General features: G+C 40.2%; 1 protein-coding gene across 3 annotated transcripts; it reads right to left on the reverse strand.

Annotated features, from left to right (window-relative positions):
• Nucleotides 1–98: 98 nt before the first annotated feature.
• On the reverse strand, nucleotides 99–22,289 carry LOC116057257 (aminopeptidase N-like). Of its 3 annotated transcripts, none has more exons than XM_031309663.2 (22): nucleotides 21,947–22,289; nucleotides 10,482–11,215; nucleotides 10,179–10,321; nucleotides 9,689–9,828; nucleotides 9,338–9,464; nucleotides 7,607–7,761; nucleotides 6,995–7,108; nucleotides 6,726–6,869; nucleotides 6,172–6,237; nucleotides 5,922–5,987; nucleotides 5,663–5,838; nucleotides 4,966–5,042; nucleotides 4,688–4,821; nucleotides 4,147–4,202; nucleotides 3,921–4,068; nucleotides 3,707–3,798; nucleotides 3,433–3,543; nucleotides 3,054–3,221; nucleotides 1,859–1,999; nucleotides 1,301–1,382; nucleotides 1,018–1,188; nucleotides 99–986 (listed from the first exon to the last, which is right to left on the reverse strand). In XM_031309663.2, the coding sequence occupies exons 2-21, from the start codon at nucleotides 11,084–11,086 to the stop codon at nucleotides 1,036–1,038; spliced, it is 2,898 nt and encodes a 965-aa protein (XP_031165523.1). In that variant the 5' UTR covers nucleotides 11,087–11,215; nucleotides 21,947–22,289; the 3' UTR covers nucleotides 99–986; nucleotides 1,018–1,035. The 3 variants fall into 3 exon arrangements, with proteins under 3 accessions (XP_031165523.1, XP_035855034.1, XP_031165506.1); XM_035999141.1 differs by having other exon boundaries at nucleotides 99–982; nucleotides 1,013–1,188; XM_031309646.2 differs by having other exon boundaries at nucleotides 99–1,188.
• Nucleotides 22,290–25,890: the final 3,601 nt, after the last annotated feature.

Raw genomic sequence — 25,890 nt, forward strand, 5'->3', positions numbered from 1 at the left:
CCAGTATTTGATAGAATACAGACAGCATGACAGGATCGGTTCCCACATGAGGGTAGTCATACACACACCCACACAGAAAAAAGGACAGGGAGAACCAGTCGATGTGGAGCCTTTTATCGCTTTCAGAAACCACATCCAAATTCAAGTGTTGAACACACACTGAACAGCAGTGATTAACTTCTGGTCTTGTCAAAAAATAGAAAAATAGACACAAACATCCAGTCTTTCTGAAGAATTTCTCTTTTGAGTCTTTGCATAGACTTGGTAGACAATTAGTACGTCATGTAGCGCAATGATTTATGATCTAATCAAGATTTTAAAACAGATAACAAGAAGCCTAATAAAAATCTAATCTTTGTCTCCTACCACTGAAGGACAAATGGATTTTCAATGTAAAGATAGCCAGTGTTGAGCATGACTTAACATGGAAGAAGCTGCAGGAAATGTTAATAAACCACAGTTGTCAAAAACGCATAGCCGTCAATTTGAAATACAGTATGTAGTTAACATCCCATCATGATATGGGTCCCTAATCAGTTTCAGTTAATTGTAGAATCAATGCAAAAACAAACACTGAAGCTGCTCTGGTGTTCTACGAGTGGCTCAATGCCTCATGTTCATGGTATAAATGCAATGCATACATCATAGTAAGCAGCGACATATAATATTAAGTATGAAGAAAAGAAAAAGACATAAATTGATATCTTTTCGAGAACAAATGCTATGTGAGTAAAAGGATTATTTGTTACAGTGGTTGTCTCTCTGACAATCACAGACTAGATGTGAGAGATCATCACTGATATATAGAGATACATGTGATCATCATAACATGTCTGTTCCTGTGTGCTGAAGTCGATGACCAGTGACCTATTGTGTCAGATGTCTTTGTGCAACTGTTACCAAGAAAAAGGACTGGCCACTTGTTGTTCCTGATGATTATAGTGATTGTCATTCATTACGTATACCTGACGGTGCAAAAACAACAAGAAAAAAAAACAAGAAAAAGAGTGTGTAATTTTGACTGTCTAAGTGTTCTCATGTGGACTCCTCAGTAAACCACTTGAGCACATGGGCTTTGTTCTCTGTCACCCATTTGATGTTGGCTGTGGTCTTCTCTATAGCCTGCTCCAGGGCCAAGGTGGCTGAGCCAAAACCAACATGGAGGTTGTCTTCTTTGAATTTCTTCAGCTGGAGGGAGACACAGAAAAACAAAGAAAAAAAACCTTAATTTCTGAATTTGTTGTCTTAATTTTTGCTCTAAATACCCTTCAGTGTGGTTGTGGCTGTGTGGGCTGCATACCTCCTGTAACTCAAAATCTGTGGAGAATCGCTTTGTGATTCCGTTGACGAGATTGGAGAAGGAAAAAGATCCTCTTCCATAACTAATGAAGAAAAGAAAGATTATGCTCATTTTAAAAGGTGTCGTGATATAATGATAGTGATCCGCAGAATGGAAATTGTGTATATCCTGCCGTTGACCTCATTGAACATCTGTCGGGGAAAACACCAGATAAATATCCCTGTAAACAGGAAAGTCGGCAAATAAAGGCAAATAAAGCCTGGTGGTGTGAAGGCTCAAAGACCGCAACATAATCAGAACTTCATTTATTGTCAAAGACTCTTGACTGTTATTCAAGTTAACCATCTAGAGCTTTCTTGAAGTAAAAGCATTCACACTCTTGTGCAATTCGTTACATTTCTACCTAGAAGTCCTCAGCTTTTTTAACTTTTACACTCACACACACAGTTAAGAGCTGCTGTGGATTCTTTGTATTCAATATTTTCCCATCCTTAATTCAGTCTTTGAGAGTGCGGACTGTTTCTCCAACAAACCCTCCTGTGAGGATTGCGTTCTTACTGCTGGAAAATGTAGCTCCATCTTGCTCTGACGAAGTTCCAGGCCAGCGGCATCCCCACAACGTTCCGGGCGATGTACTGGATGGTCGAAGTGGCGTCTTGCTTGCGGATCTTAGTTGGATCTAGGGTGTACTCCAGATACCTGGCTCAACCAAAACATTTTCTTACAAATAAATCATTCCCAAAACGCTACTTTAATTAATTTATTTCAGAGGAACAATTAGCAGAAGATCGTCGAATATTTTAAATATGTAAAAAGGGTGACGCAGTTATTATCCAAATTGTTAACGTTATTTACTATCCTAAAAGAGTAAAGTCAATTGAGCTTTAAACATGTGTTCAGGCGGAATGCAAAGCAAATATTCGCTCTCAGTGGCATGAATTAAGGTGGAAATTGGTCCATCCTAGTATTTAAAATGGTCTCCCCTATGTTACTTTTGAAAAACATCCATCCACCCTCTTACAAATAAAAAGAAATCATGGGCAATAAAACACAACTGTACTCATCAATACACTGTGACAGTCTTTCTTGGTTTGCTGATGGCTATGGCCATTAGCTTATGGTGGCTAATGTTAGCCAATGGCAAAAAAAACAAAACAAAAAAACATATATACATACATATATATACATATATATATATATACATACATATATACATATATATACATATACATATACATATATATATACATATACATATATACATATATATATATATAGATATATACATATATACATATACATATATATATACACATATATACACATACATATTATATATATATATATATATATAAAAATATAAAAATATAAAGTATTGCTATGAAACTGACCCTACTGAGTACTGAGTTTGATGACTCTTTTCTTCCTGTGCCACTTCAGCATGTTGCAAAAAAAACAACTCCGTGTTTTTTATGTATCATTGTTCTGTCATCTGTTACTTGTGGCCAAAGTGTATGTTGTTCAGCAAAAAAAATAAATTGTGTCAAATGGTGGATAACGTGTTTTGGAACTAAATTTTAGATCGATGTTTAAGTCAGTGTCTTTGAAAGTACAGAAAACATATGGAACAAGTGGTCTGCTACACTTAAATTAATGTAACTGTTACAGTGTTGCACATTGGCAGAGCACATGCATAGACAAGTGTCTCATTCACAAAACTCCTAGAATACTCCCACAAATTTGGATGTCGTACCTATTTAAAAGCCAAGGTACTTTGGTGCAGGCCATGGCTGACCTGAGCCTGACAGCTTCAGATGCCAGAGTGGCGTTCTTGAACATTCTCCAGGCAAAGTCCCACTCCTCCACACCACCAAAGGCTATGGCACTGCAGTAAACTGTGGTTTTCAAGTTGGGATGGATCCTGGTCAACATCAAGGCAAACATACAGTAGATGAATACCAAACACACTCTCTGCTGGTGTGTACATTGTTAGCTAGCTACAGCTAACGTTTGGGCAGTTGTTTCACTGGCTGTCTGGGACAAATGAACACAGACTGCACAAACAGTCAAATGTGTGTAAATATTAAATCTTTAAAACACAAAAGAACTGACGTCAACTGCACTGTACTCACGGGTTGTGATGTGGACTTTCCATCCACTGTCTGTACCAGCTTTTGATCAGCTCCCTGCACCCATCCACACCCATACTGCAGGCTATTCCAATAGCATTGATCTGATTATACCTGGGAAGGGGGATGTTTGACAAAACTGCAATATAGCATAACCCAATATGTGTGAAGCTTGTGGAAAAGGTAAAAATCGAAACTAAATATTGCATTGAATGAAATTACTTCAGTCACCTGCTTTTTGCTTTAAAAATACATCTTTTGGTATGTGAATGCTTACCGGTCAGTGTGTCCTGTAGGTACTTTGGTCCAGTTAGCTGTAATTGTCTTGAAGTACTCAAAAAGTGGCTGGATTTGTTTCTTGAGGTATAACTATAAAAAAATATCAGCAATAGTTTTTATTTCCAGTCGTCTTACACTTTTCCTTTAAAATACACTTTTCCTGTTAGTATCAGAATGAGCAGTATTAGTATTCGTAGTGAAGCAGTATTAACCTGTAAAGCTCCGTAGACTTCAGTGCGGTCAAACATGAGGATATAGTAGTCGAGGTTTCTCAGAGCCGACTCCCAGGGGATGTAGTCTCTTTCCTTGGCCAGGTATTTGCTCGTTCTCAGGGCCAATGTTGTATTGATTATTTTGGCTCTACACAATGAACACATTCTTTTCAGACATACAATGTGTAAAGTATGTAATGCTTCAAATGTCTTTTTTTTCCTTTACCTTGCTAGGTTGAATGCATCATCTATGATCTGTGCTCTGTTGATGATTGATAAGGCCTGAAAGAAATGACCCGCATAAACACATACATGTTCAAATTCACATACACAGAGGACCAGGTCCACATGGTAACACATAACAGCCACTACTTCTGCAAAAGGTTCTTTCCTTGTACAGTCTTGGTCTGGAGTTTCAGAAACCTCATTTAATAAGAGACCATCATTTGAGACCAACGTATAATAGAATATCAAGAATGAAATGTGCCAAAACAGGACATTTCTGATTAAACACAACTAATGAAAACTCTGTAACCCTACGTAAGCGAAACAAGAAATAGGGTAACAAATTAATAGTAAAGTGAATAAAATCCAAATGTGTTTAATAAAAAGCACTTTTATTTCATATTTATTTCAGGCTTTGCCCTCAGACTCAGGCTCTAAACTGTAGGTCCATTCTCCTCTGTAGAACGAGGCATCACAATGTACTTTTACATGTTTGGCCTATTAGGATGTACACACCAACCGCATCAATGTGACATACTCACCTGATGGTTGGTGTTGAGGAGGGAGAGGAGACGATCCCAGTTGTCAAGATCATAGTTCACCCTAAAGTACCCAGATACATTGGTGTTGGCCAGCACCCAGTCCTCTCCTGAAACTCTCATCTGAATGTGGGCGTCTGGTGGAAAATATAAAAAAAAAAAAGATAGGCAAAATATTCTGTTAACGCCAGTGGTTGAGTTCACTAATCTGGGGGGAAGCCTTTTCTTCTCTTGTATGCAGATCAAATATAGAAGAGCAGTGGGTGTTACAATCACCATACCTGTCTTTTGAAGGAGCCAGTGCTGTTGCTGCTCCACACCGGTCTTCATCCATTTAATCGGGACAAACCATGTGTAACTGGACAGAAACACAGATAAAGACGGTGAGTGAAAAAGTGGAAGAATGATGGTTTTTAACAATGCTAGAAGCATGGCTTCAGGAATGGCAATGTCAGGCTGTCTTTCTGCCGTAGTATTGCATGGATTGTCATGAAATTTGGTACAGAAGTCCATGGTCCCCAAAGGATGAAATCTACTGACTTTGTCGACCCTTTTACTTTTCATCTAGCACCACCATTAAGTCAATCATTTTTCCATCACTTTTGGTTTATGACCAAATACCTGCAAAGCTAATAACATTCCCATCAACCTCAACTGTACTTTATGTTTTTGTGCTAAGCAGCAAATGTTAGAATGCTAACACGCGTCACTTGCTTCACATCGGCATGAGCATGTTAGCATTCCCATGTTAGCATTTAGCTTGAAGCACGGCTGTGCCTAAGGCTTACAGAGCTTTTGTTGAGAGCTACAGAATTTACAATATTATGATTCCAATACATAGAGCTATTTTGTTTGTGCTTCAGCCAGTTGTAATTGTTTTATTAGGGTAGACATGTATCCAAATGGTGGATATTATAGTGAATCTCTTTATTTATCTTCTACATGGAACTTCCAGGATTAGGTAGAACTGATTCCTACTTGAACTGAGAGGGCCTGTCCACTACAGAGTCTGGATCCAACAGGAAGTGTTTCTGGGTGATACTTCCTGTCCGAGTGTCAATAGTGACCACCGGAAAGCCCATCTGAAGAGTCCAGCGGTTCATGATGTTGTGGACGGTGTGAGGAATATGCATACCTGGTGTGTTTTTAACTGCCTGACAACAAACAGAGAGTCAGGAATTGAAGAAGAAACACACCCAAGGAAACATCGGCAGGTGAAATGTATAACTGTACCGACCTGCTGGAGATGGTCCCACAAGTCTGTGTACACTGTGTTGCCAAAGGCAAATGTGTTCAGGTAAGACTGAGAAGAGAAAGCAGTATAGAATATTGCCTTTGCTGTTACCAAGATGTTAAAGCTGCATTAGGCTACATGTTTAAAAATACATTGTGTCATCAGTCAGAGTCTAACCACAGCACACGATAAAGCAACACACACACACACACACACAAGTAATAAAGTGATATTTAACAGAGTAAATACTTACACTGAGTCCTTTGGCAAACACAGGCTCAGTGAGAAACTCTGACAGCATCCTGAGCACCGCTGCTCCCTGACAACAAACACAAAAACAACCAGAATTTGTCTGGTTTGAACTTCTCATAACAGCAAATTATTTTGCATTTAATTTAATATATTAAAACAATGTTTCCCTGATGGGGCAACATGGCTCCTGATTCAGGACTGGATGAATGGACGAAACGACAAAAGTGAGAGTTGCACTGGTACAAAGGGGTTATGAACTTAGTTTTCTTCGGTGTTTGTGCTAAATGCATTTTCCTGGGATTAAAAAAAGATAGAATAAATCAGGTAAAACTGCCTAAAAGTGAATTTATGTTAGCAAAAGTGAAAATTTGGCTTGAAATGATACCAAAGTCATAAGGTATTGCCTGATTTTTGAGTATTTTCAATCCTACAGGCTCATTATTCTTAAAAATAAATGCATGAATTTATCATATAATACTTTTCAGAAATGTGTGAAAGGGCAACATTGTAATGAATACTGTATGCACTGTCTGTATAAGATCATGTCAAGCAGACCTTGCTGTAGGAAATGGTGTTGAACATCTCGCTGATCTGAGCAGGGGTATTGACCTCCTCTTCTCGACGGGACAGCGGGTGGGAGGAGGCCAGGGCATCCACAGCAAACACCTTGTGCACGTCATACAGTATGATCTGGTCTTTCTGCAGCCAAGCAGAGAGATAAGTTAGGACAGGCTTTCTGCCTTAACCATCTGTGGGATGTCATTGAACCATAAAATGTAATTGTCACAACTCTCTGTCTTTCAAGGCACCAGCATGGCTCTTACAATGTTCCAGGTGGGCTCAGCATAGTCTGCTCCAAGGTACTCCACATATGACGCAAAGCCCTCGTTCAACCACAGGTCATTCCACCACTGCAGAGTCACCAGGTTGCCAAACCACTAAAAAACAACACATACAGAGTAAAGAGTTCTGCCACAGTAAACGCCTCAGTTAATTTCAGCACATTCTCAGCAAAGTTAATGTTCCCATGAAAACAGTTGCTGTCTGACAGTGATATAAGATTTTGGCCAACATTACCACTAAAGTTGAGCTCCAAAACATATACAAACTGAATAATCAGGGGCTTAAGAAATTTCCTAACCACAGAATTTCACATCACTCACATCAGGCTTTAAATCCATCTAAAAGAGAGTAGGGTTAATGTATCCCAGGGTGATGATCGGTCTTCATGCCTTTGCAAAGGGAGGTTGAGTAAATGTATGTTTATAACATTACTGTGTCCTTCACAAGAGTGGAGCTGAGATTGAGTTTGCACCAAATGAATGTCCTGATTATAAATTCCTATTTTAACTTACTTTAATTCTTCTTTTTCTTGTCATTACCAGAACTGGAACATATGTGATGGCAGCAATTTGGCAGAAATAAATATGGCCTACCATGTGAGCCAGTTCATGGGCGATGACCGTTGTAATTCTCTCTTTGTTTCCAGTGGAGGACATGATGGGGTCATAGAGCAGGGCCGTCTCCCTGTATGTGACCAGGCCCCAGTTCTCCATTGCCCCAGCATTGAAGTCAGGCAGAGCTATCTGATCTGGGGAGGACAAGGAAATCAGAAATGTCTTGGAAATGGACCACCAAAGCATTACAGTGTGCACTTAGCCTTAATGTGACCCATTTCCTCTTGAATAGAATGGCACACCAAGCTATATCCTTGCATATCAGACATCAACAAGACATCTTCCACATAATAAGTATACGCTGGTAAATTTAGCATATATCTGATCCACCGATCAGCGCTTGGTTTTAATAAAATTTCAATTGCTTGATTTTCTAACATCCGCATGGTGTATTTGACAGAAGATAAAAACAAAAAGAAGAGACGTGTAGTTGAAATACTCCTGAAATGATAAATTCACGAGTGGGACCTATTGAAGGCATTGAGTTATCATCTATAAAGTATATGTTTGCTGATAAGTTTGCTGAACAAGTTTTTAAATGGAGCTTGGCAGAACAGACCATCTGTCCACCACTTTGATCCAGACTGAGATATCTCAACAACTATTGCATGGATTGCCATTATATTTTTTGCAGTCATTCATGACTCTTCCTCTACTGCCATAATGAGGTTAACATTTGTGAGTGTGAGTGAAAAGTCTCGACAACTATTGGATAGATTGTCATGCTCCCCTCAGGATGAATAACTTTTGCAATCCCTTCATTTTCCATGCCATCATCAGGTCAACTTTTTACTTTGGTTTTTGACTAAATACTGCAAAACTAATGACATTCATATCACACTCAGCTGTACTTTCTGAGTAGTGCTAATTAGCAAATGTTAGCATGTTAACACACTAAATCAACTCAACTAAATTGATAAGCATGGTAAACATTATACCTACTACACATCAGCATGTTAACATTGCCATTGTTAGCATGCAATTAACCTCAAAGCACTGCTGTGCATAAGTACAGCCTCACAGAGCCACAAACATGGCTGTCGACTCCCCACAGCAGTAAGCCTCACCAACAAGGCCCCAGACCCCCACTGACACTGACTCTTAACCTCCCTGTAGAGCACTTGTTGCTGTAATAAATACATTTTTTACTTTATTTCTGTTCTGTTTCCTGTTATCTGAAAACTGTGTACAAGGTTTTCTCTGTTGAAGTTTGAGGAAGGTTTATTTTAAGTGTATTGCACTTTATTATTATACGGTTCTGTAAAAAAAATGTTTCCATGGTGACTATCCAAATGTTTGCCTTAAGAGCCCATAGAAAATGTGTATATTTTGATACACAATTTGCTAAAAATAAAAACAAGTGAAATTAATAATGAATGCGATGCATTTTATTTAGCAAAATTACATTGTGTTGTTCTATCCTATCCAATATTTTTTATGCTGTATTCTTATCAAATCCCCCCTGACTCTGAAATTGATTGATTGACTTGAAATCCTAGAATGGCCCCTAAGTGGAAGTCCTTCTAAACACTGCTTAAAAATGTCCAACAGCAAATGTGCAAAGCTTGCATCTAATGCACAACATGTTTTTCCTTCCAATTGAATTGAAAGATTGAATGCTGGGCTAAGTGAGGTAAAGGAAATGAGATTAATACTTCTATCTTCACAAGAAAATGGTTGCCTAAGCATGTTGATGCAGACTTAACCTACCTGACTTGGAGAGCGGATATGTTGCATTGTAGTAGTGCTCGTAGAACTGAAGGATCGGCCCTGTAACGTTGAGAGCATAGTCCCCCTGCCTGTCCTCTATGGCTTTTCTTCGAGCCCAGATTCGGATCTGCAAAGAATGTGACAGCTTAGTCCACAGTAAGGGATAAAAACTTTCTTTGGCCTAAGATTTTTATTCTGGCGTCATAGGAATATAATCTAGATGGTGTGACCTCTGACCCTTACATCAGTAGTGGTCATTTGTACTGCTTTTCGTCTGTGATCCAAATGAATGTGTATGCTGACCACAGCATAATGTAATGTAAAGAGATACAGGGAACAAATGTGTCTTACCAACAAATTGCTGTTTTGGGTTGATTGAATGTTAACAAAGTCACTGACAATAAACGCCAGCAGATATGTGGACATTCTCTCTGTGGGCTCAAATGTAGTCACTCTGAGGGGCATGCCGTCAATGACAGAGTCTGCAGTGCCTGTTCAGGGAGGGGAAGAGTTAGACTCTGACACTCTGTTGGCATTAACAGCAACTATTTGCTGGTTATCTTATAACATGTCCAAGTTATTAATTATTTACAGTACATCTAAACTGTCACACACATAACACTTCTGTGCTGTTTGCTCTGAAAAAAACTTTTTTACAAACATGTCACATATCTTGTACTAACCACCATTTGTGTAGTATTATAATAGCTTTTTTTTCTATATTTGGTCCTATTCTTATTTCATTTTAGAATTTGCTTTTGTACTGACCCAGTTTCCACAGAAAAATTACAATGTAACAAAACTTAGAAAGGACTGAATGTTTGTGTTTAGAAAAACGAACCAATTTCCCTGCCGTTAGACAGAGCCACGGTGCCCTGGTCGTGGATGATGGTGACGGTGAAGACAGCTTTCATGGCTGGCTCGTCAAAGCAAGGGAAGGTTTTCCTGGCATATGTTGCTTGCATCTGCGAGGTAGCGACAACTCTGCAAGATGTTCCAGTTAAACATTAACACAAAATAGACATCCAACAACCAAAATCATCCAAAGTCCCAGCAAGAGGAACATTGGAACCATCAAAATGACCTCTTACTCTCAAGAGCACAATGATGGTGCACCATTATGCCATGCTATGTCATTGCTTACTTTTTCACACCATCCTCAGTGTATTCACTCCTGTAGAAGCCTTCCAGGTCATCTGCCAGCTCCCCCTGAAATTCAGTGTGAAGTACATATGATGCTCCAACAGCTAGTGCGCTGCGTAGCTGAAGAACCAGATAATGTGTCTTCACGACAAGCCAAGTCTTTTGTATAGTGGGTGCAGTGGCATCACCCAGGCCACTCAGTTTAGCATGGTGCCCATAGAAGTTGGTGAGGTTCAGCTTGTTAGAGTGGATGATGATGAGGTCTGTTTCCTTCACACAGCTGAAGATCACCGCTGAATATCCGGTGAAGAGGTACATGCCGTCTGCGTTGGGTCTCAGCCTGGGCCACAGGGTGACATTGTAGGAGACAGGAACAAGGGAGTCTGGAAGTCTGTAGTGGTCCCAGGGCTCCTTCGGGGTGGAGGGGGTGGTGAGGGGTGTTGGCATGCTTGTGCTGTCTGTTGCCTCATTTTCAGGCTTGCCTCGATTCTTGGCCCTTTCCTTGTCGTAGGCAATGGACAAAGCTATTATCGTAGCCAGAGCAATGGTCGCCAGTACAAGCATCCCGAGGCCCACATTTTTACTGACATAGTAGACTCTCCCCATGTCCGATTCAGTAGGGCAAAGAAGAACTCTGAGGGATCTCAGTCTGTGTTTGTGCAGCACAGCAGGTCTCTTCCCTCCTCAGTTAATGGTTGAGCTATTAACATGGCAAAAAACACATTTTCATAACACCTAAGGAGAAATGGAAACATGGGAAGACCTTGGTTATTTAGTCTGCAACTCTGAGTTCTCAGTTCTGAGATGTGTAAATGTCAAGAAATGGTGCACAATCTATAGCCGCTTTCTGACCGGAGGGATTTTTGCAGTTCCTAGAACATAAAATTCCTAGAACCCTTTTTTTTTCGTGTTCCAACTGGACCAATTTGGGGATTTTTAAGTCCCTCTGGCCGCAGTTCCTATAACTCTTTCAGCTCCTACTTCAGGGCACGCTCTTTTCTCTTTTCCCTTTTCAGCATATGAACCTAGGTCAACGAGGGTCGGGTTTCCGGTACAGACAGAACAACAACGGAACAATTTTAACAATTTTCGCCATCTTATTCATCACTAATTTCACTTCGGACAACGTTTTAGGCGAGAAATGAACTGTTTAGATTTTGAATATAGGAAGTCTTGCGAAAATTTATGCCGAATTGACAATTTGCTTCAAAGTTTTCGGAGTTGAGAAGCTCCATGAAGTGAGGCGACAGCCAGCAGGCGACAGCCAGCAGGCGACAGCCAGCAGGTGCCTGCCCCAGCTTCTAGCTTGTTGCTGGGCCAGTTATGCTCAGAGACCCCGCTGTGAGCTGGAGGTCTCTCAGACCGCTCCCGTAAATCAGAGGCTTTTATTTCTCCGTTGACGGTTCGTTTGTTTAAATATCACAACACATGTCCATCATAAGATTAACGGGAACCTGTGGTTAACTGTCTTTTCAGAGTTAAACTCCACAAGCGTGTCCTGCGGCTCGCCGGCCGTCACACACACACACACACACACACAGTCTCTCACACACACACAGTCTCACACACACACAGTCTCACACACACACACACACACACACACACACACACAGCGCAGCAGGCAGAGGCGGGGGAGAGAGAGATACCCGTTTCTCTTCGGGAGACTTGTTTGAATTATGACAAATACGCGATATACATTAGATTTAGTATTTAGTTCATACTTTTTTTTGGTGTATTTGTTTTCTGATTTTAACGCTATAAAGACCGTTGCCGTGCTTGCATCACTCCCTTACCCCTCCTATAGTCCCTATGGCCACTTGGCCAGTGCGAATGCAAATGGGAAAAACGGTTTTGGGGGGGAGTAGTTAGTGGATCTGTTTAGAAGTGGACTTTTCCTATTACTACGTTCCTGGAACTACTTGGTCGGAAAGCGGCTAACGTTGTTCAAAACGGAAATTGTAGTTCCATTGTAACTGTGTGCTAGTTTTATTTAATAGTAATATTAAATAGTAATAGTAACCAGTAATTAATTACATTTCAGTCTTTCATTTTCAGTAATTATAATACATACACATTGCCAGCATCCTCAACTGGTCTTCATACAGCACTTTGCATTGTGAGTCACCAGAAAATTTACAAAATGTATTCACAGCTGTTTTACATTATTTTGGAATTCACTAAGTCACAAAGTCTTCCGTGCAGGGAAACTCATGGAAAGGTTTTCTGGTGGTCAGTGGTGTAAAGCAAGGTTGGGAACTGGCAACCGATTATCAGCCCTGGCCGTTTTTTGGCAGTTTGCAGATTATCCAGCCTGATAACCGATACAGTTAATCATTTAAAAAGTGTGCTACTTTGGCTCTGCTACAGCTCTCTCTGCTTTGGTTTGACTTAATGTCCCCACCACAACACTGACTATCTTTTAGTGTATTATGTTGAAAGTTTCTAAATTATTAAATAATCACTTAAAGCATTTAAACAAAGTTTTGTGTTGGAGTTTGTAACAATTCAAAATCTTAATTTTTGACTTATTGATTTTCATTTTTACTGTAAATGCATATCGATTCCAAATATCGGTTATCAGTTTCATTAACTACTAATAATCGGTATAGGCAGGGGTGGACTGGGACAAAAATTCTGCCCTGGCGCTGTAGCCACACCAGCCCACATCACCCCGCCCATGCAGCCCCACCCATGGACACGTGGATTCACTAATTACATTTGTGTACAGATGGTGAAATAATAAAAGCAGTACCTTATGTAACAGATTTTTAAACATTTAATGTAAGTAACTGGCAAACAATGCTTACTACTTTTTGAAGAGCACATGTTTATAACAAATTTACACATACTGCCTGATTATGCCATTTGTATACTGTCATTCTCTACAGTATGTTGTTCTTTGTTGTCACTGTCTGTCTGTTCGATTGTTCGTGTGTCTCTCCGTTGACACTGTACATATTGTCTGTCTGGTTCTCCATCTTTTCATCTGTTTTAACTCTCTAACTCTGCAATTTAAATATGTTTTCATGGCTGTCTGTTATTATACTTCAGGGTTGGTCCTTGCTCAGAATTGGCCTTTTGGAAATTTTGAGGGTAAAAGACTTCCATTACTGCATTCTGATACATTTTTAGGCACCAATTTATGGTAAAAACTTCTATATTTATGGCAAGGAAATCACAAAATTCTGGTGGCAGGTAACAATTCAAAATACAAAATATAATGGAATATTATTATATTCAGTAGTCCAGTAAGGGGGCTTTCACATCTGGGACATGGGCCGGATACGACAACACTTGACCCCAAGGTCCAGTTGTTTAGTTAGCATGAACAGGGCTTTATGGTCACTTCTTTTCCCCAAGGAACACGTTTTGCTCCCAAGTTGAAAAATGTAGGATTGACTTACAGAGGCTACTGCTTTTACTGCTAAATTGTACAATAACACAATCATGTTATGGATACAAAACGTTGTGAAGTGTAAGGTTTTCTATATTCTATTGATCAAAAATGATCAGTGATGTTGAGACTACAGTGTAATGGACCACCACAGTTCATGCATACATGTGAACCGTGTATTAATTGCAGAGTTTAACTTTCATAGTGTAAAACTAAACACTACGTGAATGGGGCACAGCAGAAAGACGGAGCAGAGCGACGCTGCTTGTTCAGGCTTGTCATGTGTACTCCTATAGGCCTACACCTCGCATCAGGCATTAAAACCAACTGTACCAAAACACTGAATTGGACTACTATTTAATGAGACGAGACGTTTTTAACCGGTAAGAGACCGTTCGGTATTTATGGAATGGACCACTGGAGGAAAATAGGGGAGGGTCATGTCTTTATTTTTTGTTGAGGGGAGGGTCATCCAACATTTTTTAGTCGAGGGGGGGGGTCACCCAACTTTTTTATTCATGAAAAGATTCAGATATTTTATAAATATCTTAAATAACACAAAACTAAATGGTGGTAGGTAATACATCAGTTTCATATACTGCTGTAGTAAAAAAAAAATATTACCTGGCTGACGATGGGAGATTCAGGACGCAAAAAACGAAAGTTACTGTTGCACTAGTCTGGACAGCTTGCCGTGTCAACCTTGCAGTAAAGGTTTCCTAAATGCCCTGTATATAAATGTGATGTCAGCTTACTAATTGATTGCGGGTTTTGTGTAGATTTGGACTTTTATACGTTTATTCCACTTTGTTTAAACAGCGAAGTGGAGAGGCCTCGTTCACCTGTCTGGAGCTGGCTGGGGAATGTGACGCTCGTATCGGCCTTGCTGGATACACCGTGACTCTGTTTGTGGATCTACTGATCGCTGTGGATTACTTTTTTTCGTGTCATTGGATTACGGCAAAATACGGATCTTTTTTCTCAACGTGTCTTAACGTTTTATGGTGTGACTGCGCTTCATTTCTGCGTTTGGAGAGGCATCTCAACAGACTGGAGGTCCAACACTGATGACACTGTTACATTTTAGTTGAATTTAAGCGTCTGTCTATTGCGTTCCAAGACAGCCGTGCCGCGATTGGATTTCATAAGGGAGAATTGTTAAATTGTTACAATGTAACTTAAAATCTGCTTCAAAAATAAATGTGAAAAAAAATATGTGTTTTGGAATATAATGTTCAGCTTCGGCAGCTTTACCTATGTGCTAAAATATACAATGACTGAGGAAGCCTAGTGACGAGTCCATAGCAACCAGTGTTGAATTATTATTTCCCAGTGTGCTTTGCTGAATGGTCTCAATGTTTTATTGTTTTATTTCATATGAATACTAGTTTACTAGAGGAGGAACTTAGTATTTGAAGTAATGCAGTAATGCATGAAGTGTGCATTTAGTTTCCAGTGCTTATTGTGTTTCCACAACAATGTTAGTGAGTAAATCTACTGAAATGGCCCCCACACCATAACAGAGGAGTGGGATGTGTAAGATGAGAAAGCAGAGGTTAACTCCTGTATGTTATGGCTCTAAAATATCAAATGGCATCTGTACTTCAGTGCAAACTTGTATGCAAGGGGAGGGTCATTCCTCTTTTTCAAATCATTTTGGAGGGTCATAGAAAAATTATTACTGACGAGGGGAGGGTCAAGTCTTTTTAGGTTATAGGCCGCAAAACTCCTCCGGTGGCCCCTTAATTAAATAACGAACAGTCCCTAATGAAACTGTCTCAATTTAATACTGATGTCGTCAGACGGCCGTGCAGACAGACAGTCATTATTATTATTAATTAGGGCCCGAGCGCCGACAGCGGCGAAGGCCCTATTGAAACTGAAGGAATTATTATTATTCTTCTTTTCCCGTCAAATGAATTGGCTTTTTGAGGGGCTTACCATATTCAAAAACTCACCAAATTTGGCGGTCGCATCAAGTCTGGTGAAAATTTACGTATTTTAAGGGTTTCGGGAATAGGCACTCAAAAATGGCTCGCTAGCGCCCCCTACAAAGTTAAAAAAATTGAGCCCCTGTAGTGCGTTTAACGTAGACTCACGAAACTTGGTACACATATGTATCATGTCAAGATGTACAAAAAACGTCATTGGAGCCATACCCTAAGCCCAAAAGGAAGTCCGCCATTTTGATTTCAAAGTTCGAAATTAGTGCGATTTTGGCCATTTCCACATGTTGTACTTTAACAAACTCCTCCTAGAGATTTCATCCGATCAACTTCAAATTCGGTCTGTGCCATCTTAAGACATTAAAGATGAAAAGTTGTTAAAAGAAAAACTTTTCGTCATAGGGCGTGGCCGTGGCGGGGCGGCCATTTTGTGCGTTTTGCCGCCGAAACAGGAAGTGGGTCTAACTCGAGTGTACATTGTCCGATTGGCGCGAAACTTTTCAGGATTCATAAGAGTCCAACCCTGAGGACAAATAAAGGCCGATATTTACTTAAAGTCATAGCGCTCCCTAGTGGCAACAGGAAGTAGGCCTAAAAGTCAAGGTGCTATACTTTAACGAACTCCTCCTAGAGATTTCATCCGATGTACTTCAAACTTGGTCTCTGTCATCCCAACACCTTAAAGATGAAAAGTTATTAAAAGAAAAACTTTTCGTCTGACGGTGTGGGCGTGGCGTGGTGGCCATTTTGAGTGTTGAGCGATGAACAAATAAATTGTTGTAACTTGAGTGTACGTTGTCGTATCTGCCCGAAAATTCTCAAGATTGACAAGGGTCCAGACCTGAGGACACCTACAGGCCATATTTGACTTTTGGTCATAGCGCCCCCCGCTGGCAACAGGAAATGCGCCTTATATGACAAACATCATCCGATTTACATGAAACTTAGAATGTGTGGTCTACATGTGATAATGAGCCGGCCCCTATAATATAACCACGCCCACTTATTCAGGCCACGCCCCCTTTCATAACATTTGTACTGTTTAAGGTAGAGTCTTGTGTGAGATGTCATTGAACTCAGCAGAGAGTTGCTTCTTCATTGGTGATGGTTTGGCCCGCCCCCTATGCTTAAGCCACGCCCCTTTCATAACATTTGAACCGTTTAAGGTAGGGTCTTGTGTGAGGTATCATTGAACGCAGCAGGGAGTTCCCTTTTCATTGGTGACGATTTGCGGTGTCTGAGTGCCGCGCAAATGCACGGTCGCAAGGAGCGGCGACCGCCGGTGACCCCGACGCGCGCAGAGGTGCGAGGGCCCGTCCATCGCTGCTTGCAGCTTTAATTATTATTATTATTATTATTATTATAATAACCATAGTGAACTTGTGCAAAGTGATAAAAACCCATCCTATGCGCTGTTGGCCTGTAAAGACAATTTATTTGTATATTAAAAATAAAAATCTGATCTTGAAAAACCAGTATCGGTCGATCCCTACTTTTAACCCGCGCTGTCGATTCCTGTTTTTGGACACATATACAGGTCATTTCTATCTGCCTGTGGAGCAAACTTTAGCCTTGTTTAGCATTATCATTGCCAGCTGCTGTTTGTCTTTACACGCTTCAGATGTAAAGTTATTCGCTCTCAAAGTGGCGCCAAAATGAATGGCAGTCAATGGAATGCTAACAGCGGGTGAGTGCTTGTTAGCATCAAAATGGCTCCATGGGAGGTATGGGTTGTTGACAGACGCTTACCCCCTTGGAATGGAGCCATGATACTACGATTCACCATGGTAACAACCACAAACAAACTGGTCGGCGGAAATACTCATGCGCACAAACAGCGAGTTAAAAAGCAACACAGTGGCTGCTGCAAAAGAGAGAGAATTTGCGTGGGAGAAAATTGCTGCTAGAGTAAATATTCCAATATGGTGTATCATATTTAACCATAAGTATAGCCTAATATTACTAGTGAAATGGTATTGAACCTTTAATCTATTTCATTTAGGTGCAATACTGCGGGTGAAAAAGTCCTAAACCTCCTAATCCCATTCTGAGGCTGCAGCACCATCATTAACAGAATTATAATTCATAATCTTTTATTTCAAAGGGTTTACATCATTCACCTGCAATCCTGTGGAGCTCCTTTTTAATGGCTCTCACTGGTTTGTGTCCAGGGAACACTACACAAACGTTTAAAATACGTTTCAGAGCGAGTCACACTCTTCTGACGGCGCTTTGCTACAGTGGCTTTACTGATATGCTCCGCATCACTAATGTTGCAAAGAAAACTGCCGTTTGCAAAAAAATGTAATGTGACACAAATAATGTGCTGGGATGTAGAGCATGTCCACGATGGGTGACGTTAGTGAATGAGGATGGATAAGGTTATATAGGCTACATAACTGATAGACTAGGAAGAAAAACCATACCGCTCAAATAGGTAGGCTAGTATCTGGAAATGAAAATACATCTATAGTCGGGGCCTCAATATCATCTCCCGACGTACGTATGTTTTACTCCCTGTGAAGTAATACAGCTTCTTCATCAACGGGATCGTCGACACAAGGAAATGCCACGTTTTGAGAAAAGAAAACATTTTATAATCTGCCTAACATGGTTAATAAACCAACCCTGTTTATTTATTAATGCAGATAACAAACTGGTCTAAAATGAGCCTGATACAGACTGAATGAATGAATGAGGAAATGAAAGAGAGCTGTGTCAGAGGGAGGAGACTGAGAGAAGAAAACCTGCTCCTGACCAGGTTAGGGTCAGTTACCATAGTAACTGAATCTGAGGTGAAGTTACCATAGTAACTGACTCTGAGGTGAAGATACCTCTCTTTCTGAAACAGAAAACCCAGAGTTTCCCTCATCTCTCTTAACTAACTCAGAGTTTTCATTAAACCTGCTTTCTGAAATGGGGCCCAGGTGTGTTGGCTTGGTCAATAATATACAAACCAAAATTTGATTTCTTATTTGATGATATTGTGTAAAAAAAAAAAAAAAAAAAAAAAAAGGTTGACAAGAATGAAGAAATATCTATTCAATATTTTCTACCACTTTCTAATATGGCTTACATAGGGGGATTAATAACTGAAATGTATTGTATTGTTTTTTTCTAATCTTTATCAATGTATTAAGTATGTAATGAGCGTCAAAGCTCATTCCTAATCTTGTACCTTGAATGAACTTAATAGGCTACTCTTCATGTGAGGACAACTGAGCCACCGTCATAACAACCTTTATCTTCTGATAAAGACTATGAGTTGCGGTTGAAAGTCCACACCTCACGTTCCTATTAATGTTTTAGTAACATTCACAGCTGCAGACCCGCCGTGTCTGGAGCACATTGAACTACGCCTATCGTAGATGCCAGCTGGTAAAACTAAACTAAACTCAAGTGTCATCTCAAACAAAGCATTATTTATTTACATTTATTAATCAGAGCGTTCACAAAAATAACTCAAAGTCAGCAAGGGAGACGCATACAGCAGAAACAGCTGTTTACGCACCTCTCTCTCTCCTTCTCGTTGAAGGTTCCTTCACTTCCCTGTCACGTCCCTTCTGTCTGTGGATGAAATGGAATTAAAAGTTACAATTTACAACCAGAAAAAGCAAGCAGACCAGAGGCGCGTTTTGCAGAGGCGCACTGAGACGAGTTTATCTGTGGACTGCAAGAGAGGGGTCTTAAGCTTGAAGGGTCCTGCAGGAGACTGCAGATGGACCCTATGGGCGCACCCACTGCCTCTAGCGCTTTTCCGCTCAGTTGAAGTTTTTTCAACTTGAGGTTTAGGGTGCTTCTGCAAAAACGTGAGGGCTGCCCTCCATAGAAGTATGTGAAATAAACTTTCCCAATAAGTCAGTTTCTTTGAAACGTATTGTTAAAGAAAGCATTGGGAATCTGAACCATAAAAGTTGCTAACATGATGGTTTGAGTTACAAAACGTGAAGGTGCTTTTATTTACAAAAGAGTGGTTAAACAAACGCAGGACGTCCACAGCCAAAAACATAAGAAACAAAAAATCTTCTAACACAAGGTTTTCACTAGCAAAGTTTCTCAAAGTTTCACATCACCTGTCTGGATCGTCGCCCCCCTTAGGCTGACCCCCCATGCTTAGGTGGCCAGAGGCTTATATATGTTAAGCCCCTCCCACTAGACCAAACCACTCTTAATTGCTTCAATTATCTCTCAATTATGTAACCATTTAGACATTTATAATTTCACTGCTAGTTTCTGCCATAAACAAATAACACTTGAACAAATCATTTTCTACTCGACTAACTTTAGAAAACACAAAAACTTACACACATTTTCATCTAGAAAACCTACCCTCAGCTATGACCCAGATACATGGTATCTTCCACCATCAGCACACCTGAGTGTAGCTAATTCTAGCAATGACTGTTGCAAAAGCTAGCTTGTGCAGTTGCTGTGTTTTGGCTTGGTTTTTAGCTTTGTTTTGTAGTTACTGCAAATTTAAAAGCAGTTTGGACAGAAATAAACATTTTTATGGCAATATAATTTTTATACAGTAAAACAACAGATGTCAAATAGTTAGGTTAAGGTCTAATTCAATTTAGACCAAAACATTACTGTGATTTGCCTTTGAAGGTCAGTCATCTTGTCTGTTAGAAACTGTGATAAATAATAGAAACATTTTGCCAAATTTTAATAAAGAATTCCTAATAAGGGGTACGGTTGGGCTTGTCATGACATGTCTGACTATGTATTGTACTGATATTATACACTATACCAGATTAAAACTTAATATAACAAACCAGAAGGATTCCGTTCCAGGTGCAGTCTGTCATTGTTTTTCAGGGTGAAGCACAATCAGCCCATGAAGTCAATAGCAGGGGTCAAAGAGTCTGCTAGATAAATGCTTCTGATGTCCCAGCTTTTCCTTCTACTTTTCCTTTAAGTTAATAAGAGATCTAAGCCAAACAAATCACAAGCCCCGCCCCGCCAGTACAGCGCGGGATAATCTTGTGAGTAATGTTGATCTTGGGCACAAGAAATCACATATTTTCGTGGAGTAACAAATGACAACAAAAGAGCCATGTGACCACCTCTGTTTCACGGAGGAATTTTGACAGACTCCTCTTTGGTGCCCTGCAAGTAGGCCTACTGTGTATTTATTGGACAAAAAACATGTGCAAGTAAACCTTTGTGAATAGAAATCATGAAATGCTCTGTACAATATGCCTTGTGCACACGCATATTTGCTACTTTTGCATTTTTTGTATATCAAATTAGGAGTAGTAGTTAGTAATGGTAGTAAAGGACACCTGCCTTACTCTAAATCTTCATTTGGCTACTGTGGAGAAATACATCACCAGCATGACACACACTCACTGTTTCATTATTTCTCTCTTCTCTCACAATTTGTCCTCAGTCATTTTAACCAGATTCCATGTTGGGGATCAATAAAGTGTAATCTTATCTAAAGAATGTGAAGGTAAAATACCTGTTAGTACCCATACACTCTTTTGCATTATCATTCTACCTGCACATGAACCTGTGACCTACACCATCAGCTCTGTGTGTTCTCAGCTCAACACTGTACAGATCAGCTTCAGCTAGCTGTAGGAGCTGCAGAGTTTACATCCAGTACAGCCCACGCTGGACGTTGACAATCTATTATTCCACAGCAGAGCCAAGAAATCAAACTGGTACTTTAAGTATACAATTATTTCCTACAACTGCATTGCACAAGTGTTATTTACTGTTTGCATAGCAGTTACTAGCCTTGATCTTTCATTTGGACTGAAACCAGAGAAGGAGAAGCAACACAACTCAACCGGCTGCTTTGTGTTAACTTTAGAGGCCAATGATCTTTATTGATCATTGCTTTTCATGAACAGCATTTCACAGTGGATATATTTTGTTCATACAGCATTCATGCACCATTTGCGAACAAGTCAGGGACAAATCTTTTTGTTGCAGATCAATTCTGAAAAACCTTCTTCAGTGTAAAAGCAGCGCAACAATGCACCAGACGCCAAAGGCTGTAAAGCTAATACACAGGCTGTACAGAACCTGTAACAACTTGTAACTAAAGAAGTGACTTGGCATGCAGAATGTGGAATAAATTAACATGTCAAAAATGGGGAAAACAGTACATACCAAACCTGGTGTAGCTGGACGTCCACTGCGAGCTCTGATGTAAGTCTGCCTGAGACACAGAAGTTGAGCTGGAATGATCCCGGCTGATGTTAAATACTCACAGTCTGCATCTGTGTGGGTGGAGCTGGGAGGTGGTGAGAGCTACTAAAGGCTTTCCTTGGGATGCAGGGAGGGAACAACTCCCTTGAACTCCAAAAAAGAAAAGAAAAAAAATCCCGAAATTAGTGGGAAGGGGGGCTAAAAGAATGTGGCTGGATCAACAAGACTGTGAAGGTTGAGGAGAAAGAACTCAGAGGTACAGAGTGTTCTGACAAGTTTGATGGAGGTTTCACATGATGCTGGTGACTCAGCTTACGTACTGACAAAGTAAAAACTACAGCTTGAATGAGTCGGCACACAACAAAGCACAGCCACAGGGATTTGTATTTTCATTTTTTTGTATTTACCATGACGAAGAAAGTCTTTGACACAGACACATTTGAATGCCTTCCTGGAGAGGCTTGATAGGACGTAATGGTAAAACCAGAGTATGGCTTAAATGAATATGATTCTATCTGACCACTAAATACAACCAATAAGACACAAACAAACATTATACAAACACCAAAAGATAAAGATCCAAAAACAAAAGTTAGTCTGTTGCCTCTCTGAGCAGATGTTGGCAAGATCCTATCACAGCACATTAAAACTTGGCTCGAAACAGCATTTACATTTGCTGTACAGAGCACAAACTGCAAAAATGATATTCACAAATCACAGGGATGTCAGAGACAACATATTACAGAGAAGGAAAGATAAACTGTGACAAGAGCCAAGCAGAGGAGTCTAATCCCAGTGTGTAAGAACACACACACTTGGAAGATGCATTTGAGTAATTCCAGCCCAGTCTCACGGAAGTTTGTGAAAAGGTCATGTTGTTTAATCTATTGAGTCGTGTTCACGGGCACGTTTTTCTCGATTTTTTTGTAACAATACAGGACTTTCACCCTGGAGACCGGGGTATGGAGGAAATATTTATTCATAATTCAAATTGAAAGTCCAAAGAGAAAACGAAGCGAGATCAAATTAAAAATATATATATTTTTTTAATTTTCCATTTAGCTTTTCCATTTGGATTTAATATTTGGCTTTTGAATTTAAATTTAACATTGGCTTTTAATTTGGATTTAATATTTGGCTTTTGAATTTCAATTTAACATTGGCTTTTAATTTGAATTTAATATTTGGCTTTTGAATTTCAATTTAACATTGGATTTTCATTTGGATTTAATATTTGGCTTTTGAATTTCCATTTAACATTGGCTTTTCATTTGGACTTGACACATGTCAATGTAAATGAGGAGGCGTGGCCCAAAGGCTGGTGGGAGGGTCTGAAACGAAAGGGGTGCAGAGGCACCTTATGACCAGCAGGGAGAGCTGACTGCTGGGGAGCTCACTGTTGAGGAGCATCTGTCTGCAGCTTGGCCACCAGGCTAGCTTAGCCTCTTATTTCACATGATGGAAACTGATGATGTAGGCTAAACACAAACCACATTTCATGCAACAACAGTGAAGTTTTCATGTAGTTACTATAATTGGGCCCGTGTTAGTGAGGACTAGATTAGGACTGGATTTAAAGCTGATTCTGGTTTCCAACTTCACCCCAGGTGTGTCTGTTAAAACACGGACGGAGACAACTTCTCTCTTCTGATGTTTTATTTAATTAAGCAACAGTACAAACATGGGTGTGGGTAGCTCTGCTACGTGTGTTTGTGTGTTGTCAGATCTCAAGGACACACACACACACACACACACACACACACACACACACACACACACTCTCAACTGGGTAGTCATCGTCTGAACTGCGACCTCTCCTTTTTCTTTCTCTCACTTTTTTCTCCGGGTGGTGCATCAGTGTGAGGTGCGTGTCCACGCTATTCTCCGACACGTACTCACAACAATCACTCCTGATTGACGGCCTTTTGTACAGCCTGTGTACTTTTTCGTTCATTTGATTTCCGATTTTGAAACGATATCCAAATTTGAAAAATGGGTCATTTTAAACTTTGTTAATATTGATGACAATGTGTTCAAACAGAAAACGTGTGTGAAACAGCAGATGGAAATTATAAAAAAGCAATCGATTCTATAATCTAGATCGGGAGTTTGCCGTAGCAGCAGCAGCAAACAACTGGAAACTTCTTACAATTTTTGTCTGCTATTTCACCACTAAATTCACTTCTGAGACTTTTTTATGCGAGCAATTAACTGTGTAGAGTTTGAATATGGGCAGTTTTACAAACATTGATGGCCAACTGCACATTTTCTCCGATGTTGTCAGAAGCTTCAGTCTGACGGGACAGCCAGCTGGTGGCGGCCGGGATCGCCTCCCTGCTGGCCGGCCAGTGATGCTCACAGACCCCGCTGTCAGCTGGAAGTCTCTCAGTAGAATCATGGACAAGTTTATTTCCTGAAATATGGCTAGTTTTCCATTTCAACACATTGTCATCAATATTAACAAGGTTTAAAATTACCCATTTTTCAAATTTGGATATCGTTTCAAAATCTGAAATCAAATGAACGAAAAAGTACACAGGCTGTACAAAAGGCCGTCAATCAGGAGTGATTGTTGTGAGTACGTGTCGGAGAATAGCGCGGACACGCACCTCACACCGCACGCACCACCCGGAGAAAAAAGTGAGAGAAAGAAAAAGGAGAGGTCGCAGTTCGGACGATGACTACCCGGTTGAGATTGTGTGTGTGTGTGTGTGTGTGTGTGTCCTCGAGATCTGACCACACACAAACACACGTAGCAGAGCTACCCACACCCATGTTTGTACTGTTGCTTAATTAATAAAACATCAGAAGAGAGAAGTTGTCTCCGTCCGTGTTTTAAACAGACACACCTGGGGTGAAGTTGGAAACCAGAATCAGCTTTAAATACAGTCCTAATCTAGTCCTCACTAACACGGGCCCAATTATAGTAACTACATGAAAACTTCACTGTTGTTGCATGAAATGTGGTTTGTGTTTAGCCTACATCATCAGTTTCCATCATGTGAAATAAGAGGCTAAGCTAGCCTGGTGGCCAAGCTGCAGACAGATGCTCCTCAACAGTGAGCTCCCCAGCAGTCAGCTCCCCCTGCTGGTCATAAGGTGCCTCTGCACCCCTTTATTTTCAGACCCTCCCACCAACCTTTAGGCCACGCCTCCTCATTTACATGTGTCAAGTCCAAATGAAAAGCCAATGTTAAATGGAAATTCAAAAGCCAAATATTAAATCCAAATGAAAAGCCAATGTTAAATGGAAATTCAAAAGCCAAATATTAAATCCAAATGGAAAAGCCAAATGGAAAATTAAAAAAAAAAAAATATTTTTAATTTGATCAATGGAAAATTTAAAAAAATAATAATATTTTTTATTTGATCTCGCTTCGTTTTCTCTTTGGACTTTCAATTTGAATTATGAATAAATATTTCCTCCATACCGGGGATCGTGGCCCGCGTGTGGCGTTTTGTTTCCCCATCGTTTTCCTAATCACAACCGTCCCGTTGTTGTCGCGCGTCCCCCGCGGCAGCCTCCCGATGTGTGAGGCGTCCTTTCCCCGTTGTGTTTTTCCTAAACCCAACCTTTGAATAGATGGTTCCATTTTCGTGCTGGCCACCACGAAAAAAACAAGATAAATGTGTTGCTGTACACGAATCAACAGATTAAAAATAATGTGACCATTTCATGAACTGCCATGAAGCCAAAAGATCTTATTACAGAGAACTGTGCTGAGTCCAAAAGCTAACTCTCAACAGAAGGAAAGTTTTCAAACCTTGGACAGAACGACGCTGATAAATGTCAGATTTGGAAGAGTTGTGCAGGAAAATACACACCGGGCCAACACAGTCAATTTAGGAAATGAACTGGGAAAAATAAAAAAAAATAAAACAGAAAGAATAGCAGAAGATACATA

The sequence above is a fragment of the Sander lucioperca genome, chromosome 3 (genome assembly GCF_008315115.2).
Source record: "Sander lucioperca isolate FBNREF2018 chromosome 3, SLUC_FBN_1.2, whole genome shotgun sequence".
NCBI classification, from domain to species: Eukaryota; Metazoa; Chordata; class Actinopteri; order Perciformes; family Percidae; genus Sander; species Sander lucioperca.